The sequence below is a fragment of the Rissa tridactyla genome, chromosome Z (assembly GCF_028500815.1).
Source record: "Rissa tridactyla isolate bRisTri1 chromosome Z, bRisTri1.patW.cur.20221130, whole genome shotgun sequence".
Lineage (NCBI taxonomy): Eukaryota > Metazoa > Chordata > Aves > Charadriiformes > Laridae > Rissa > Rissa tridactyla.
The window spans coordinates 63,068,496-63,087,599 of record NC_071497.1 but is presented as its reverse complement, the minus strand read 5'-3'; the positions used below and the strand labels follow the sequence as shown (position 1 = coordinate 63,087,599).

Sequence of the window (19,104 nt, the reverse complement as noted above, 5' to 3'; positions counted from 1 at the left end):
GCTGATATACCTGCAAATTCCTTCCTTTAGTAGCATTTATTCCTTTTCCCAAACACTCATTGTATCTTTATTTTAACTGTGAAGATCTGTACACAGTTGTGGGCATTTGACTATGAGATACTAAATGTGAGGACCCATTGCTGTTGTCTCCAGAGGTTGAAACACAAACAGCTTCCTAGGTGCAGGTGTGTAGGTCGGAGCACTGTGCTCTTGGTTGCTCCTAGGATTTTGATGACCCCTGGAAAATAAAGTAAGGTAAAGCTGATACTGTTCCAAAAAGTTTTTTGGAAGTTCCTAAAAAATAGGAAAAAAATCTTCATATTTCTTCATAGAAACGTGAGGAGAGATTTGTCAGGATTTGCAGAGCGATTGAGCAGCAATCTGAAATGTGGAATGACCCACTCATTTCAGTGTTTGAGATATGAACTAAGAGGTGTGGGATTACCTTTTAATAAGAAAAATATCTTCAAGGGTTTTTTCTTAAGCATCTGGAGTTTTGTGAGAACCAGACAGTTGGTTCTGTGAAACAGACACATCCAGCAACCTGCAGACACATCTGGCAGGAGCTGTGAGCCTGTGGTGCTTTTAATGTTCACTCAGACTCTTCCCAGAGAAATATCTTCATGGTATAACCTGTATGAAAGGAAGCAAGGTATCTGCATTTTTAGCAGAACAAAGTAGACCCCTATCTTTTTTTATTATTTTGACTCGGACTTAAAGTTTTACAGTCATGGGTGTTCCTTTAGTTCTGTTTAGTGATGATCACAAGATTAGTGCACAGATAATTACCAGTGGCAGACAAAGGTGAGGATCTGCATAGTAGAACAGTAATGCTGCTGCTTTTCTGGACTGGTAACATGGAGAAAACGTCATCTGTCACTTTGCCTTTGCGTTTGCTTGCTTTTTTGCTTCAGTCACTTTAGACATTACAGCTAGGTGACTACTTAGGTAGTACAGAAATGTTGCAAAATCAGAAAAAAGCTTTGAGGCTGTTAGTTTCATGTAAAGCTGACTTAATGTATTGTGTATGTATTTGTCTATAGGCCACAGCTCAGATGGAGGAGAGGCTTCGGGACATTATAACGCATCATTCTCCAGAGAATGTCCTTCCCCTGGCAGATGGAGTGCTCAGTTTTACCCACCATCAGATCACAGAACTGGCTCGAGATTGTTTGGATAAATCTCGCCAGGGCCTTATCACATCACGATACTTCCTTGAATTACAGCAAAAATTAGACAAATTGCTACAGGAGGTATGAGCCATGAGATTACTGTTATGTTTGCTTGAAAAATTGATTAAATCTGTTTGCCTAAGTGGTGTTGTCTTGAAATAATCATGACTGTTCACTCAAATAGTTGTCAAAGTGGTATTCATAGCAGTTTTAGTCTACATAATGACCACTACAAAGACTGTAAGACATCCTAGTGTACTAGTCTGGAATAGATAGGTTGTAAAGATTTTTAGAAGCAACAGCATTTTGTCATGCAGTGCAAGTTATAAATTGCTTACAGAAATGTGTGCATAAGCCCTAAATGGGGAGACTTGCTATTCCATTTACTGTGGATAAATGAGGAAACATATACACTTTCCACTTTAGCAACCCTACTAATTGCCTGCTGTGTTGAGAAAGCAGACAGCAACCTTTAGCTTTCCATTAGATAGAGTTTATTTAATTATTTAAGTATTTATAGTATTCCTTTCCTAATTAAGCTGTTTATTAACAGGAATAATGTAATTTTTAAAAGTGTTGAAACTTCCATAGAATAATCAGCTACATGAATTAAGAACTTGGAACTTGACAAAATAAATGTGCTATGACATAAGTCACTGCAGTTTATGAAGGTATCATTTTCAAACAATGAGTACAGTATGTAATGTACCCGTTTGTGTGGGATTTGATAGCACATTATGAGCCAGAGTTAATGTGATAGACCAGCATATTTGATATTGGGTTGAAATTTTCCAACCAAGAGGTTAAGGTATCATGCCTGTCTTAATTTATGTCTTGTCTTTTGCTTTCTTTTGAATGCAAGAGCAGTTGCTAAAGGTTTTGGTTGATTTTTTTTTTTTTTCTTCCTATGCTGTGTTTTTGTTAATTTCTATTCAGTAAATAGCTTTCCTGCAGTTACACTATTTTGAACTTTTTCTCTTCATAAAGCAATGCAAAACTTAAGACATGAGTCATTTATTTCTGGATTATTGAAACCCCGTTTTTTTAAACAGAGAAAAAACATAGAAAATACACAGAAACCCTGTTTTTTTAAACAGAGATATACATAGTTAAAAGGAAGTTTGAACTAGAGACCTTCTTGTGAAATAATATTTTTATGGTGCCAAAGTGCAGGCAGAGTTGGCCAGTTGACTGGAGGTGTCTGACTATGAATTATGTATGCTAGCGATAATGTCAAAATACAAGGAAGCATGTCTAATTCACTGAACCACTGTTAACACTGATAATCACTGCTAAGAATATGTCCCTTAAAATGGATACACAGTAGAGTTTGGAGTACATGTTCACTCACTTAACACCCACTTAAAAAAAAACACTCTAGGACGTTATTCTTCAATCTGCTTATAAAGCAGTGTGTTATTAAAAAAAAAAAAAACCAAACCACAGAAACACTCTTCTTGTCATGGTCTAGGATGTTAGTTCTTTATTATGTAAAAACTTCCTGTTCTGCAAAAACATAATACCTCAAAACATTTTTGAGTCAACTGCATAATACCTGTTAATAGCATGATATGATTGTAAGAAAACTTTCTCTTTGCACAACTTGGTTGTGGGCACTCAGTTGTGCTTTGAATTCATGTGATTTATTTGTTGTCAATTCCCAGCTGCGACATTGAGTAGGAAGCTGCATCTCCTACTGCTGCTTGGCATGCTGCAATTACTTTGCATAACCATGGGAGGACTCCCTTGAGATTTGAGCAGCATGGTTCAAACAACATTTTTATAATTCTAAGGTCAAGGTCAGGTGGACCTGAATGCTTTTCTGCTTCATCCCTCTCAAATGTAACGTGTAGAGAGTCTTTTGTTCGCGTACACAACTGAGTTTTCACAAAACTATACAAAGTGCTTTAAATTTTGCTGCTGATTAAAATAGGTGTTTTGTTTACAAAAGAGTTTTCTTTGGGCTTGGTTGACAGTGTGCAGAACACAAATTCTTGTGTCCCATTAAGGTTCTTTGGAAACCTATTGCAGAGTGCTAGATGGTGTTTGTGCCTCTCTTTCCTTTCTTCAAACTTCATAGGTTAATTCTTCTTGGATATTTGGTGTGTTTTAAGATTGTGGTGCTTATATTAAGAGCAATATGTAGCTTCATATTTTCACAGGGATTTTTCCTTCAAAAAATATTAGATGAAAAGTACTTATTTGTCCATATTAATCACATTTTAAGTGTTAGTTTCTTAATTCTGTTTGTGGTTTTGAAGCAAGAGACGATGAAAAACTTAAGTCTACAGTTTCTACTATTCAGAACAAATAAATGCCTTGATATTTGAGTGAAAGGCTATTAGTATGTTTTAAACAGATGGAGAACGATACAGCTTCTTTGCATTCATTAGCATCCTTAAATTATAGAATTTTTTTCTTGGAGGGGAGCATTCGAAAGAAATTTGAAAAGCAGTTCAGACCATTGTGCAAATGTTATCAAACCTTCTAGAAGTATTTTTTCTGTATGTATTCTTTTATAGCATTTCCCTCCTTTGTCATAATCTTTGTAGAACTCAATTTTTCATTGTCTTCCTATCTAAATGTACCTTTATATGAAGCTTTCTGCAAATACAGTTTTATATATATGTATACACATATAGTATTTTATATGTATATGTCATTGTCACTTTGGTATGATATGTGACCATAGGAAACCTGTATCGATTTAGCATGGATGTCACTTATGTTTATTAATATTACTTAGGTCAGTTTTCATTTGATCCTAAGATTATAAACAAATTGAGACACAACTGTACATGCAGAGAGATATATGTTGTATTGAAATGTAGTCAGTCCCTTTTGCAAAACTGATGTTAATAATACTGTGTAAATTTAAAAACAATGAAGTAGACATTATATCCGTTGTAGGCATTTTTATTTTGTTGTTACAGTGTTAGAATTACACAAATGGGCTTATGTCAATTTGAAATTACAGGATTGCTCAGATCCTTGTTTTTTCTGCTGGCATCTTGAAATTGATGTGCTGTTTGTCTCAAGCACGTGCTTCAAACACCCAGGTACATTTTCCTGAATAGTGCATCAAATGTGCTTTGTCTTGTTATCGCTTTATTTTTATCTTTTAGGCTCAGGAACGATCAGAAAGTGGAGAAATGGCATTTATTAAGCAACTTGTCCGAAAAATCCTGATTGTTATTGCTCGTCCTGCTCGCTTACTGGAATGCCTGGTAAGTAAGGTTGCGCTTACTATAAGTATTTTTTTCACTTGTTTGTGAGGGAAGGTGTCTGGCTTAGTATTCATGTCCCTTTACAGTCATTTTTTGAAACATGTCGAACAACGGGGTAGGGCTTCATTGTTGCTGGGTTCTTTTCTACTTTATTGCAGGAATATGAGACTGACAGGGACCTCCTGCAGTTGTGTTTGGTTCCCTGCTATTGCAAATACTATATTATAGAATCCCTTTCGTCATCTGAGAAAGCTCCAGTTAGAAACCAGTTAGATTTTTCTGTTATTTTATTAGACTTTGATATTCCTTGGGAAGACTGTCCCAGAATCATAATTGCTTGGTGGTTTTCTTGTTGTTCTCTCTACAAGTTTCGTAATTTTGTTTTACTGAACTGCCAGAGCCATAAGCAGTCTGCAGTCAGCTCTGCAGTACCTGATCTGCTGGGAACAGCAGCAGAGGGATTAGGGCATCTGCACAGGCAGGTAGCTGGACTTGCACTGGGGACCAGAAGGAGCACAAGAGTTAACTTATTTATGCATGGGCATAGCACTGATGTTGCCAGACTGGGCTAGCTTGTGTGACGCCATGTGGGTGTGTTTCTGCTTTGCCTGCCCGTGCTGTGGGAGCTGGGATGGCTTAGGTGCGGGAAGTTGCTCCTACGCACAGACCCCATGTGCTTCAGTTGTTCAGTGGAACTAATAAACCCTCGCAGAACACAGTGTACTCAGGAGGACAGCGTAGACACCCAGATACCATGTAAGAGCCAGCCTGAGTCCAACAGGCCTGGCAGGCAGCCTGAGCTGACTTTGAGCCCCTCTGCTTGCCAATACCAGGATCACAGTGTTGATGCTGCATTTGAGGCTGGCAAGGCTTGTGTGGAAGCCACTAACTTGCTGCTAGACTCAAGTTATTCCTGAAAGTGTCATAACTGCATTTGCATGGCGCTGAATCTGAGCTAGTAAGTCTTTCCAAGCTGATTTGGGCTCTGTGCTGTGTCTCTTCATCTGTGGCACAGTTAATCCACAACCTGGCTCGTTCAGCCATGGGCATTTTGAGAGCTGCCTCTGTTTTGTTTTGGAAACATCACGTCTCAGTGTTCACAGTTGCAGTTTGTTCATGATTTGCAGTTCAGAAGGAATCTAAAATAAGGTTTGTGCTCTGAATCAGCATGAAAGAGATGTTTAAAAAAAAAAAAAGTTAGGCTTTAGGCCTTAGCATGTCCTGCCTCTGCCAATGAATCCAAACTTGCATTACTCCTGAACCCTGAAATGCTTATTCCACATCTAGTATGATCTTCTCTGCACCATTCCCAGGGTTCAAAAAACATTTCTCCACATCTTTACCCAATGTCTCATATGATATCTTGTTATCCCTCTGATCTGTGTCCTTCTCTATCATCACGTATCAAAAAATGCCCCCAAATACATCCTGTGGGCTGGCAGACTGAGGCTTCTTTATGATCCTTTGTCCTTCCCTTCCATGCTTGCTGGCTCTCTCCCATTTACCCCTGCCCCCAGCATCAGCATTGTCATTTACCTTTTTAATTCAGGTTCCCCCCTGGTGACCTATTTATTTGCCCATTAGTTCATTCTCCCTAAATGCTAAGCTTTACAGCTAGCTAGTCCAAATCTCCATTCAGTTAGTTCCCAGTTTCTGCCCATGGGATTTTATCCTAGGTTACTTGCTCTGCCTTACCATGCTTCAAGCAGAGAGCTGTTGTACATCCTTTATCCCTCCTGCTGGGCCTGCTGGTGCAAGTGGAAGGACAGTGCTGTGAGGCCAGGAGATGACCGTGTCTCTTAGTTGAGAGTTTCAGAGCAGCAATTGCGGAGAAAGACAGCACAGCTGCTTTAGTGTTTTTGACTTCAGATGGGATCTTTAGGAGATTTAAGCTGGAATGAAACAACGCTGCACAGTATGTTTTTACAGAGGCAGGTAGCTTGAACAAATTTAGTCATACTGCTACAAAATCAATACATTTCTCCTGCAACAAGGTGTTAAACCTAATCCATAAATGTTACTGGAATCATGTAATCTTACAGAAACAATATTATTGTTTTCCCATAACATCCCTCTGGAAACTTTTGAATAATATTGGCAGATGCGTTAGAGTGTCTTGTCTGAAATAGATACTAGGTATGGAAAACTTCAGCCTCTGTAAGAAAGTTCATAGCACTGTAGGAAATAAATCCAGCACTTCTGTCATAAGATGTTTCAGATACCATGCTGTAACGCTGTCAGTTTTCTGATGGTGATCTTGGCTCAGGTCTTCACGGTATATGAATTCCTATTTTTATTCACTTGTTAATCATATGAATAAAGATTTTTAGTTTCATATGTGCCAAGAGCTATTGCCAAATATTGAAAGATTTTTCTCTGTTTGAACATGGAAAATGAAACAGAGCTAGAAGATCAGAAAATAAATTTGTTCCTTCTAATTATTTGCACATGGGTATGTATATATGTGCACATTTGTATATTTAGATAGATATTTATACACACACACACACTCATATGATTAAAAGTATCTGTTTTGAAATTACCTTGGCTTAACTAGCAAGTGGAGGATAAGCTGTACATCTGCCATGGCAGCAGGTAAGGAGATGCTGGTGTTTTCATGATGAAGGTAGATGGGAAGTCTTGGCACACATTATTGTGTCGTTGTGTTCTTCAGTGCCAAGGAGTAACATATAAGAGATACAGCTGGGGACAGCATGTCAGGTGAGGAGAGTAAGGCTAAAGCAGCATGTAGTGCTTAATTACTCTATTCAGGGTTTTAGGCAGTTCAGCAGCATCCTGAGACTTTGAGCTAAGTAAGGGAGTTTGGGCATTTCACGGGCTTGTGGTATATCCTTCGGAGTAGGCTGGAGATGATGAAAATTGTTTCATGACAAAAGAAAAAAGATCGTGTCCTCAAGACTGAAAATTCCAAAGACATTTCATTTGACACACTGCAGCTCTTCCTGGTAGCTGCAGCAGTTTGGATGCTTCCAAAATGAAACGTGATACCTAATTTCTCAAGCTATCTTCCAAGTTGGGACATTTTGTTCCGAAGTCCTGGGTAGCCTGAGGAGCTAGGACAGGAACCTTGTGACCCAGCACGCAGACTAAAGCCCCGTGGAGTTATGACAGGCCACGAAATGACCGGCAGGGAAGCTTCTGCGAGTGTTTTTGACAGAACTGACTTAATCCAGCAGAAAGTCTGTTCTGTTACATCAGTGTTTCATGGCTGATTGTCTCTCACTCTATTAAGCATCGCACCTGTTGTGATCTGTGGTGGGCACAAACATCTTGAAGAATGTAATGGCTATGTGAGAGATGTTTAGGTATGAATTCATACTGGTAGCTAGAGAAAGTCTATTTTTAAAAAATAAAACATTTTAATAAGCTTTCTTGTTCCTTTCAATGCTTTCCTATTTTTATCATATATGGAGGTAGTAAAATAAATGTATTTCTAGGGAGTTGGGGGATAGGCAGGGTTTTGAGTCCCTATTTTTTTTGTCCTCTCTGAGGCTTGCCTTTTAGGCATCGTGTAAGTGATAGTAATATAGTTAGTTCCTAAAGGAGGATGTTTCATTTCTAGATTTGGAACAATTGGATCAATGAAGTTCAAATGTTGTTTTCAGCAACTTAATGATTTTGGCTTCATTCTGAAGTTAGTTATTTATCTAATTGTATTTTCCATAAAACACAGTGCATATGTATTGATTTAAAAATACTTCAAAATTTCATTTAGAAGTAAAAGTGGAGAGCAATATATTTACATAATTTCTTTATTTCAGTAGTGGTTTTTTATATGTAAGCAGCTGCAGGGATGTAGTCTTCTGTATGTGAAATCTTATTGCTGCTGGTTATAGGTCTTTCCACTCTGAATATTATGGGAAGTTTTGAGGGCAAAGAACTCTACTATTCTTATAAAGTAGTGCTCTGAAATAATGGTATAAAATTTCATTGCTTACAGCATGTGACGTTGTATAAGAAGCATAATAGAATAATAGACTACTAGTAATAGTAAAAACAGTACCTCTTTATTCTAGGGGAAATGTCAAATATTTGCAACAGAAGAAGCAAGGGAAGTTTTTATGTTAGGCTTTTAGACTTCAGTTTCTACAGAGAGAATGATGGTGATTACTTTTCTTCTAGGAATTTGATCCTGAAGAGTTTTACTATCTTTTGGAAGCAGCTGAAGGCCATGCTAAAGAGGGACAAGGCATTAAAACAGACATCCCTCGATATATTATTAGCCAGCTGGGCTTAAATAAAGATCCTCTGGAAGGTAAGTGCATATCCTGGTCCAGTTTATAGGCTCCTAGATTCTTCCTTCTCAGTGTGTTTAATAATTCTGATAATCTGTGTGTACCTGAAAAGGGTCAAAGTACAGATGGTAGCAGAACAAGCATTTGCTAACCCTCGCAGTTCTCTCACAAGCTCAAAGACATTAAAAAGGCCATCTGAGATATAATTCACAAATACACTGTGTCAATGGTACTTGTTATCTTTTTCCAGCCTGGCAATGCAACTTTCTTATTTCAGCTCTAGCTGAAATGTACTGGTATAATTTGATGGCAACTGTTAACCAACCATAGGTATAAATGAAACTGGGCTGAGATGTTATTTGCCCTTCAGTGCCCTGCTCTCCCCTGTCTTAGAGTCCCTAAGAATTAATATCTCCCATTCCTTCTAAAACTGCAAAGATTTATTTTTCTGGGTAATTTATGTGTCCGTGTTGAGGAGTTCTGTAGGGAGAACTTGAGTTCCAGTGGAAGCATTGTCACTGTGTAACTTTTGCCTGGTTTTTCTTTTAAGGACAGTGTTGGGAAAACTAAAATGAGTGCTGTCTCCTAACCAGACCATCTTCTCTTCCATCCTGAGACCAATATCTATGAGTGGTGTCAAGTGGAAATTGGTTCATTGTGTTCAGTGCTAGTCCCACAATTTGGAAACAATTGGCAGAAATACCATCATGGAAAACAAATCTAGCCTACTGCCTTTTAGCTTGTCCTCTATGTTATGACCCAGGACAAGTGGGATCTTTAGGAGAGGACATGGTAAACAAAATAACAGCAAAAAACTATGATAGACTTCTTTTTTTAACCAGTCCTTGTGATGCAAGATCACATTTCTTTAAATCAAAGGAGTAGTACACTGTGTGTTAAAAGAAAACTCTTATTTGTTCAACTTCAGCAGCTTGCAAAGTTCAGCACTGCCAGATGTTGTCAGGAATTTGCTTATATCTAATTCAATTAGATTGGATATTGTTACAGATGATATTCATGTTATCAGATTTAAAGAAAATCTGGTTCCTGTCCTCACAGAAGAACTTCCTTATCCAAATTTAGTATTATTTTTATCTGAGATATAGATTAAAGCAGCTTTGAAGCTTTTTGTTTGTATTTGGAGTGCAGCAAGAATGCCAGACAAATTGGGAAAATGTATATAAATATTGTTTTCCATGTGGTACTGGAAAAGGTCAAGAAGTAGCTTAGTTCTCTATAAGATCGAGGTGTCTGCTGGATTTGAAGAGCTGTTGGTCTGGCCTAGACTGAAAATTCATAAATTATTCACTGACCAAGTGTGGGTTGAGGCTTTAGTGTTATTGACTCTGGTTCTGCCACTTGAACCTTATCTTACTGATTGACTCTTTCTGGCCACTTGGATGAAAGTGTTCGTCAGCATGACTCAAGAATCTGACGCTATCTAAATTTAATAATATCTTCGATTTTATTTTTTTTTAAACAGTTTATTGTGAAAGAGGTCTAGAGACAAATGCTATGTACAAATAAGGATGCTGTTTTCTTAGACTGAATTTTTAGTGTGAGTGTGCTTCATTTAGGACACATCTTACAATTACATTTGATAAATTGAATATTAATGAATGTACTAAACTCTGAAGCACTCCAGGATAATTGAAATGTGTTTTTTTTCTGAGGGGGAAAAAAGGGCCGTGTGGTTTGTCAGTAAACACTGAGGGGAGTATGATGTAGGATTACTGATCTTTAGTTCTATTGGAGATTTGGGCAATTGAATTATTTTGTGTATCATTTTAAAGTTCAACGTGTATATAGATTTTTGATCAAATAATTCAGGCCATCTGATTTGTATGAGTGCATTCCTGCTTCCCTACAAAAAGTGATATTTATAAGCCATATAAATCACTGTGCAGTGACTTCTTAAATGGTCTGGTTTTTTTATATACAAGGACATTTTCTAAGCAAAAATAAAAGAATGGCACTATGAGTTTATGCCCTGGAATTAATTGTTTACAAAAAGAATGATTTTATAAAAAAAAAAAAAAAAAAAATTAGGTGAAGAACATCCTCATGAGAGAGACTTTAAATATTTTCTGGTTTTGCATACAAGGAATTAAAGATATTTAAATGGCAGAAGAACCATATCTTTCAAAATAAACAAACAAAACCCACCTCAGTAACACCACTTACCCTGAAACACAGAATTGTATTTTCAACTAATCTGTTAAATTATGTCTGCAATGTTTGTAAATGTTCATGCAAAGGATTTTACTTCCTTTGCAGAGAAAAGCAACCTTCTTCTTTAGACCTTTCTCTGCTTACCTCCTTTGTTTGCTGCCATAGCTGTAGTGTCCTTTCTTTGAGTGAAATGATGCATGCATTACTTGGAGATAATGCTAGATAAATTTATACTGTACTGAAAGCAAAACCACAACAGATTCATCACTTAGCAGAGACTGGTGGCTGCATTTCTGAAGGGTTCCCCAGGGAGAAATTTTTTCCCCATGGTTTTTAAATTACCATCTTTACCTTTTTGAATCATGAGTCTTCAGAAATGGTTTAAATCAATGAAAGAAAAAGGGCAGATGTTTAATGGTATTTAGATGAGTTTTAAAAATCTCTTCAGGCATTGCAAAATGGTTCCTTAGCTCTGTGTTTCAAAAGCTGACTCTTGGTTCCATTCCATTACTACCTACTGCTGGCAAATAATATGTATTTCTCAGATAATGGTTATTTTGCAAAAGTTCTGTTTAAAAATGGCTCGTTTTAATTTTCTATTTATGAAAATAATTTCAGTTGAGAAGGCTGTCAAAATAAATTATTCTAGCTTGCTTGGTTCTCATCCATACATTAAAGGTTTCATCAACACTTCTATTATAGAAACTCTACGTTCACAAAACTGTGGCTTTTGCCGGGGAAATGCACTCCAGTTTCGAGTTCGGCCTATATATTGTAGATTAAGCTCTCTTTAAAAAAAAAAAAAAAAAAATTATTTTTAAGAATTGTTTCTTCTCAGTGGAGATATTTTTTCACTGTTTATTGACTTTAGAATTTTTGGAATGTTCTTGCCTTCTCTAACTCTTTAAAGATCTGTTTGTTTCTTGAAGTGGCACTTCCCTTACTTCTGATTCTTACGCTTTACAAACGTTGTGTTTTGGATAGCGATTACAAATGAGAGTTATTCCTTAAATCTTCAACTGTTTCAACAGAAAATAATCTGTGTGGTTAATTTGCTCTTAATGATTACAGTAAGTGTTGTGCAGAATTTCGCTTGTAATAGTCACTTATTATTATACAGAAAAATCCAGTTTAAATATTCTATGTGAATATTGAAAATTTTTTTCATATTCATAAATTCAGTTAACAGTCCTGAGATAAAAATGCATCTCACAAATTTCAAGTGGTCTTATCTCTGATCCCCAGCACATAATTATGATAAAATGTGCTTCTTTGGCTATGTGGAATACGAAATTGACTGTGTATATGATTAAAGTAATACTAAGCCTCCCAGGGTCTTTAAGCTTCCAGCTGTCCTGTTCAGCTTTTATTTCCCAGATGAATTCTTAGTTACTGTACCCCCGAAGAACAGGATAGGCTTAGGAGCTCTGCAGCATACATTGACCCTGGCAGGGACAACCACGTCAAGCTGTAGATTCCCAAAAATCTTAGTTTCCCAGGGAATTCATCTGTATTAGTGACTCCATAAATTATAAGCTTCTAAGAAAATGCCTTTTGGGTTGTTATGTTAGGCATATCAGCATTTCTGTGTAGAAAGTGCAAACCATTTGGAGCCCATCTCTGTCTAAAGTAGAAGCTTTTTGTCCTAACTGTGAAGGAGCCCAACAAGGATGGGGCCTACTGTTAACCCCTTGGGGGCTGAGATCCTCTGGAGTTTCAGCAGTTAAGTGTTGTCTTTCCCTTAATGCTCATATTTCACGCGAATCTCAGAATTTCCGTGTCTGAGCAGTGATAACGTTATCGCTCTGCGTTGCTTCATTGCTGTTTGAATTCTTCAGTGGAAGATTGCATAGGCATTCAATAGCAGGTCTTCATTTTTCGTGTGGGATTTTTTTTTGTATACTTGGAGATGCCCTAAAAGTTATTTGGCAAGTATTACAGATAGGACAGCATGTTTATTAAGTGTTCCAGAAAAGCATCACTTCTCAAGTATTCTGTGCTTCGTTTAGTTTTGTATTTCTGTAGTTTAAAATGAAGTTTCTAATCTTTGTTTCCAGAAATAGCTCAGTTAGCTAACTGTGACAGTGGGACAGCAGAAACTCTGGAAGTGGATGAATCATTAAATGTAAGTTTTCCTGTTCTGTTGCTACTTTTGCTGAATCTTAGCAAGGAAAAATAAATGTATTGTGTTCCTTCTGGCCCTGCCCTGTTATATTTTCTCCTGGTACGTGTAAACAGATTGAATAGAAGAGTGATTAATCCTCAGACTAACCCCATTGTGCTTAGAAGCCAGAAAGCCTGCAAAAATAACAAAACTTTCTACCTATTTTCCTAGATGTTTCAGTATCCTTAGCTTTCACAAAGTTAGTGTTCACCATGTGGCAATTTTTTTACCACAAAATCCACCACTGCGTCTTCTATTTCAGTTTGTTTAATGTATGTATTTTTCTTTTAGAAGGACTTTTAAAGTGTTTCATGAAAAATACAGTATTTTAAACAGGTCTTATAATGATCCGTTCACAGAGGCAGCTAACAATCAAATTGAGAGACTCTGAAAAGATCCAATAATGAGACAAGGAAGAAATGAGCAAGTTAGCCTGGATTCAGAAAGTTAGTTTGCAGTCTGGAAGATTATGCATTGTTGTTATGAATCTGTGTTCAAAAATATTTGTCTACAATAATGTTTATATTAAAGTAGTAATTTGTTTGATGCTTGTTCAGGTTGGCAGAAGAAATACAAGTTGGAGGAGTTGGTTTGGATGAATATTGTGGGCTTAAATGCTCTCAGTTGAAAATCTTATGTTTAAAAGTTGGTTCTTATACCTTGGATTTCAGTCAACAGACTAGATAGAGTTCTAACAATATAGTGTAGATTTTCAGTGCAAGTGGATAGAAAAAGAAAGTGCAATTTTGGGGAATGCATAGGTAATTCAGTGGTACTTGACAGGTATTTACAAATGTTAGAGTTTAAAATACAGGCATGGGGTATCTAGTTCTAATAACTAGTTCTGATCTACAGAAAAGACATGATTTTCTGGTACATGTCATATATTTTGAGGTATTTTCTGTCAAAATGACACCTTTCATTCATCTGCATTTAAAATACTGTATTAGACCTGAGCAGTATTTAGTGGAAGGATACAAATAACTAAAGACTTAAAGGAAGTGCGCAGGAGAATCCAAGGTGCAAACTGCCTTAGCAATAGCTAAGAAATCGCAATTGTAAAGTTATTTGTATTGTGCAAATGTTGAGAAACAGGGGAAGAATAGTGCAGTGTTATAAAGGAATGTAAACAGGGGAGGTGATGAAATTAAAGAAAAATATAGGGTGAATGTTTGGAAACATTTTCTCAAAGTAGCTGTGGAATAAACACACATGGGCAGTGACAGGAAGCATAACTTGAAAGTATGGGACCATTCAAAATCATCATAAATGCACAATTAGGAAGAATCCTGTACTGGCAGGCAAGTGGGCTAAACAATTTAATAAATTGTCTCTGTCTGCTCCTGTGTAGTTCATTATATTAACGTATTCACTAATATTCTTGCCCTGGATTTTCTTTACCAAGAATTTAATTGACAGTGTTCCAACCAGGTCTACTTTCAACCTTAACTATTACCAAACTGCCTGGATAGGGATCATATAACTTCTTGGAGATTTGGAAAACATCTTGAAAAGGATCTTGTGGGTTTGGACTACTGAATTTGGAGTCCTTTGCCCTCATCATCCCCCCCCTGCACCCCAATTCTAATTCACACATCTTCAAGATTAATTAAAAAATTAAAGCTAGAAAAAAAGGTTGTGCAGTACTCGGGACAACTCCATTTTGAAAATGTTCTGGCATACAAGTAGGTGGAAGTGACCTCTATAATGGTAGAATTACTGCATTCTCATCTTCCATATTTTTCTCTTTCATTTTGTGTCTCTTTTCACAGTCTATCCTAAGTTATATCACAGTCTCTCCTAATATTAGTTCGAAATGTGCAGAAGTTTACTTGAATGAATGAGAGCTCATCTACATTTTGTTACTGCCAGGCTGTACTACCAGAGTCATATTTACTAAAATGGGAAGGTAATGACCAATGAGTGCCTGGTGAGATTCATAGAAATCTGTAACTCCAGATAGGAATTACCAGCAACTCCTTTGCCAGAAGCCTTCATGCCTGTCTACCTTAACCTGTGCATGTAGATAAACAGACAGATAGCTGCAATGTAACAGATAACCTTTTTGATGAAAAAGCAGCTTCGCTTCAGGATTTCCTTTGGTCCCTCTCTGTGCGAGCTGTGTGGCTAACTGGCCAGAGCTTTTAGCTGGTTCATCAGGGTGTGACAGCCTGGTGATAGCTGGTTTTTGTTTTGTTGGGTTTTTTTCCCCTGATTTAAAAAAAAAAAAAGTACTGTACTAACTCTTTTCTTGCTCCTCTTAATTTTAAGAGTTCTAATACCTCACTGAAGCTGCAGAGAAAACCTCGGGAAAGTGATTTTGAAACAATTAAACTGATTAGTAATGGAGCTTACGGGTGAGTAATCCATGAGCGCAACAGCTCTTTTGCATTTTATTTTTGCTTAACTTCCGATTATTTCTTACTGCGGGGATCTTTATGTGAGGGAGTTTTGTTTGCACTGCTGCTTTTTTCATTCTGCTTTCCTGTTTTGTTGCTAATATTTGAAGTTCACAAGAGAAACTTTCTGGAAAACCTGCTAGGCAGTAATGAATTACTGCGTGCTGCAATAAATTAAAAGACTGAATATTACATTGTGAGTATTTTTCAGAAGTAGGTAGCATGTAATGCCAAAGATGAAATCTGAATAAATCCAAAGGCAGATTTAAAGCCACCTTTGTGATACTGGAAACAGCCTGTGTTTATGCAGAAGTGAAGCAGAGTAAAACTGCATCTGTAGGGAGACAGATTGTTAAAAATGAGTGCGTACTTGACCTAAAAATATTGGTGAAATAGAAACAAATTTCCTTAAGTAGGGCAACACAGTTTTGGTGCTCTTGGACACTCTTCTATCCTCAAATTTTAACCAGTCAGCTTTTAAGGAATTGATGTTACCTGGCTTGTTTCTGGGTACTTGGAAAATGCAAGCTTAGTGCCCAGTGGTATGCAAGTCACCTGGAGATATCCTAGAAGACCAAGAAAAAATTATGTTAGCTTGAGCCTTAAATGAACACAAAATGTTTTCTGGAAGTACCGTGCAGGGATTGTGTCTGTCGGCAGGCAGAAGTATGTCTTTAGTCACCTTTTCTGATCAGACACTATCTGTTAGATAGACCCTAGATCAGCTCTTCCTCTGCACTGAAATGCGTCAAGACAGGAACTGTTGGTCTCTGTAACCTGCAGGACCATGAGGGATGTATTGGTTCAAAAAAGAGGGGTTTCTGCCTTGAGGTGAGGATTCCATGGCCAAATGGGATGGTGTCACAGCCCAGCAGTGGGGAGGGCTGTGCTGCTTTCCATCACAGACCCCATTAGACTGGCTGTACTCTGCACTACCTCTGCTTGAGGTAAGAAGCATCAACGACCTGTTACGACTGAGCATTCTTTGAAGAGACCTTGGACATAGAAGGGAAAGCACCTGCAATCTACCCACTGGAGTTTTTTGCATGCTGTTTTAGTGGCCTGAGGCTGATGGGCACAGTAATACTCTGATCATATTTAGCTAAAGGTTACCCTGAGCTCTGGGACAGGAGGCATTTAGTACTGCCTAGTAGGTCGTGATAGCTTGTGTGGAGGCTCTTACTTGTGTCCAGACCTGCTTGCATAGTTCACCAAAAAGCCTGAAGAAAACAGCATAATTTGCATTAAGGTTATGTAAATATCCAAATACAACTTCTCACTAGTCAACCTCTGCACAATTTATTTTCTCAGAATTTCTCCCTAGGCAAACTCATTACTTACTGCATGCCAGTTTCTCCCAGTTACCCCAGAACTTCAAAAGCCTTTCTGCCACCACTTAGCCGTAGCTGTTGCTCCCCTCCCTGGCTGCATCCATTTCTCCTTCCCTTGGCAGATCCTCTTTTCATCTCCCACCCAATTTCCTCTTCATCTTACTGGAGGAGGATAAGAACAACTGTGTGGGATGGGTCCCAGTCAGAGAAAAGGGTGTCTCAGTCACTAGACCTGCCCAGCTTCCCAGCAGTTTTAGGATGCTGAGGGATAGGGAAAGGAGGGAGCAGCTGCAGAAGGGCATGCTGCAACCAGCAGTGTGAGTCTGGCCACTTACAAGTCAGAGGTCTGGTAGACCTATGGCTCTTGCTCCATAGGTGTTACAGTGAGAAGGAGGCTTGATGAGCCATTAAGAAATACAGGCTGGAGACAACTGTCCATGTGAAACTAGAGGCAAGTAAGGATTTGAAAAGCTGGAAAAGACAAGTATGAAAAGCCATGGCTTTCTATGGTACATTTGATGTAGGCATGTAGGATTTTTTTTTCCCCTCATGTTTGTGGCAGGGAAAATCAATACTTATTAAATACCTTTTAATGCCAACAATAAGCAAAATTGGCAATATAACTGTCATAAAAATTGGATGAGACCCTGATAAATTAGTGAGGAAAAGGAGAGCTGAAAGAGGGTGAACAGCTTGGAGTGTATCCAGATTCTGAATGGATCATTATTGCCTTTAGTAAATGTTAAAAGTAGGCTGGCAGGTTATACTGTGGTAGTATTAGAAGTAGAAACTGAAAATCTCATCAGTTTAGTATAGTGCTATTACTTCCATCCTTAAGCAAACAATAACAAAGTAGATTTTGTTGGTTTGGATTTTTGTTTTAAATGGTTACTTTTTAGAAGAAAAATCAAGAATGAGAAAGAAGACAAAGGTACAGCCCCTTACTAATTAATGTAGAGGGAAAAGAACACACTCAATGAACTGTAAGACAATAAACTTAGAAGTATTTACTCACTTTTAAACGTAACTTTAGCAACTAGTCACTTCCCCCAACTACTGTAAGTTGAGGAGGCTTGTTCTAAATTCTCTAGGATATCACTTTTTCACAACTATCAGTGTGCTTGAAGTTCTCCACTGTGATATATAAGTGGGACTGTAATATCGACAGACCATTTTTTGATCTTGATTAAGTGTGTTTTGTGTTGGCACTGGTACGATTGCTGGTTAATTTAGTCAAAAGTTACGGTCAAGTTTAGAGGAGAACACAACATGATAATCGAAATGCTCTTTAACCCATATACAAAATGGAGTGTAATAAAACAATAATACCTGTTCCATCTGTGAATACAAAGCAATAAACTGTCCCATAGGCGTTTATTGCAGTTTATTTACAAGTATAAGCAGCTGAAATAAAAGTTGTTGTTGTTATGCTACAAAGATTATTTTTTTTTCTGTTCCATGTTTTTCCAGACCATTAATTTTTTGAAATAACCTAAATATGTGTGAATTCTGCCTGTGCTTCATTGATTTATTCTCAAAAATGTGTCAGTGGGCATATTTTGTGCTCTGACATTAAAGGTTCAGTATGCTATTGTGGTATTTTATTTATTTTGAGGCTATAATGGAGGGTTTAATTCTGAACCAATTTTAAAAGCATACATTCTGCTGTCTTTGATTTTGCTGTGGAGTTTTTGCGTTCATTAGTGAAGTGGAAAGCTTTGACAGGGTAATTGTTGGTCTTGGCATGCTGTAGCAGAGATTTGTCAGATATGTTAAACTTGATGAGTTTAAATATAAACTATTGGTTTTATGAAGGTTTGAGTAAATATCTTTGCAGGTCTCTGTTTTTAATTGATTGGGTAAACTCATTTGTAGTGCAATTAAAGGACTGTATAGTAGATGAGGTGTATCAGGCTTTTGGGAATGCCTAGGAATATACAAGAAGTTAAACAAGCTGTGAATCAGTAAACATGTAGGATGCTGGCCAAGTCATTAATGGTTTCACAAGCTGTCTCTCTAATTTTTTTTTCAGCCAGACAGAACTTTCATACTTCCCGAATTTTAATCTTTTACTGCAATCACAGCAACATTTTTCCATATTGCAGCTTTCAAGAGGTAGCAGGTAGTAGTAGTCCGTCCATCTCTTCAAGTTGGCATCAGCCTGGTTTATTGAATCAGCCCAACAAAATAGAGATTACATTTGATTTCAGGAGAGTGAGTTGTTAGTTCAGTTGCTCTTCACTAATGTATAACTCTATCTGCTTAAAGCAAATACGTGATACCACTTGTGCACCTGCCTGGACTGCTTTTACTTCTACAATGATGGTAATGTCAATATGTACATGGCAAACTGGCTAATGGTGTTGCTTAATCAGTTTAAAAG

The 19,104-nt window shown here is 37.5% G+C and overlaps 1 protein-coding gene across 7 annotated transcripts in view; it reads left to right on the top strand.

Moving 5' to 3' along the window:
• Positions 1 to 19,104, top strand: part of MAST4 (microtubule associated serine/threonine kinase family member 4) — a 237,554-nt gene that overhangs the window by 185,472 nt on the left and 32,978 nt on the right. For all 7 annotated transcript variants that reach the window (XM_054186830.1, XM_054186836.1, XM_054186834.1 and 4 more), the window contains 5 exons: positions 1,044 to 1,253; positions 4,298 to 4,399; positions 8,543 to 8,675; positions 12,885 to 12,952; positions 15,263 to 15,348. In XM_054186830.1, the coding sequence (XP_054042805.1) occupies positions 1,044 to 1,253; positions 4,298 to 4,399; positions 8,543 to 8,675; positions 12,885 to 12,952; positions 15,263 to 15,348 (599 nt within the window). The remainder of the gene's footprint in view (positions 1 to 1,043; positions 1,254 to 4,297; positions 4,400 to 8,542; positions 8,676 to 12,884; positions 12,953 to 15,262; positions 15,349 to 19,104) is intronic.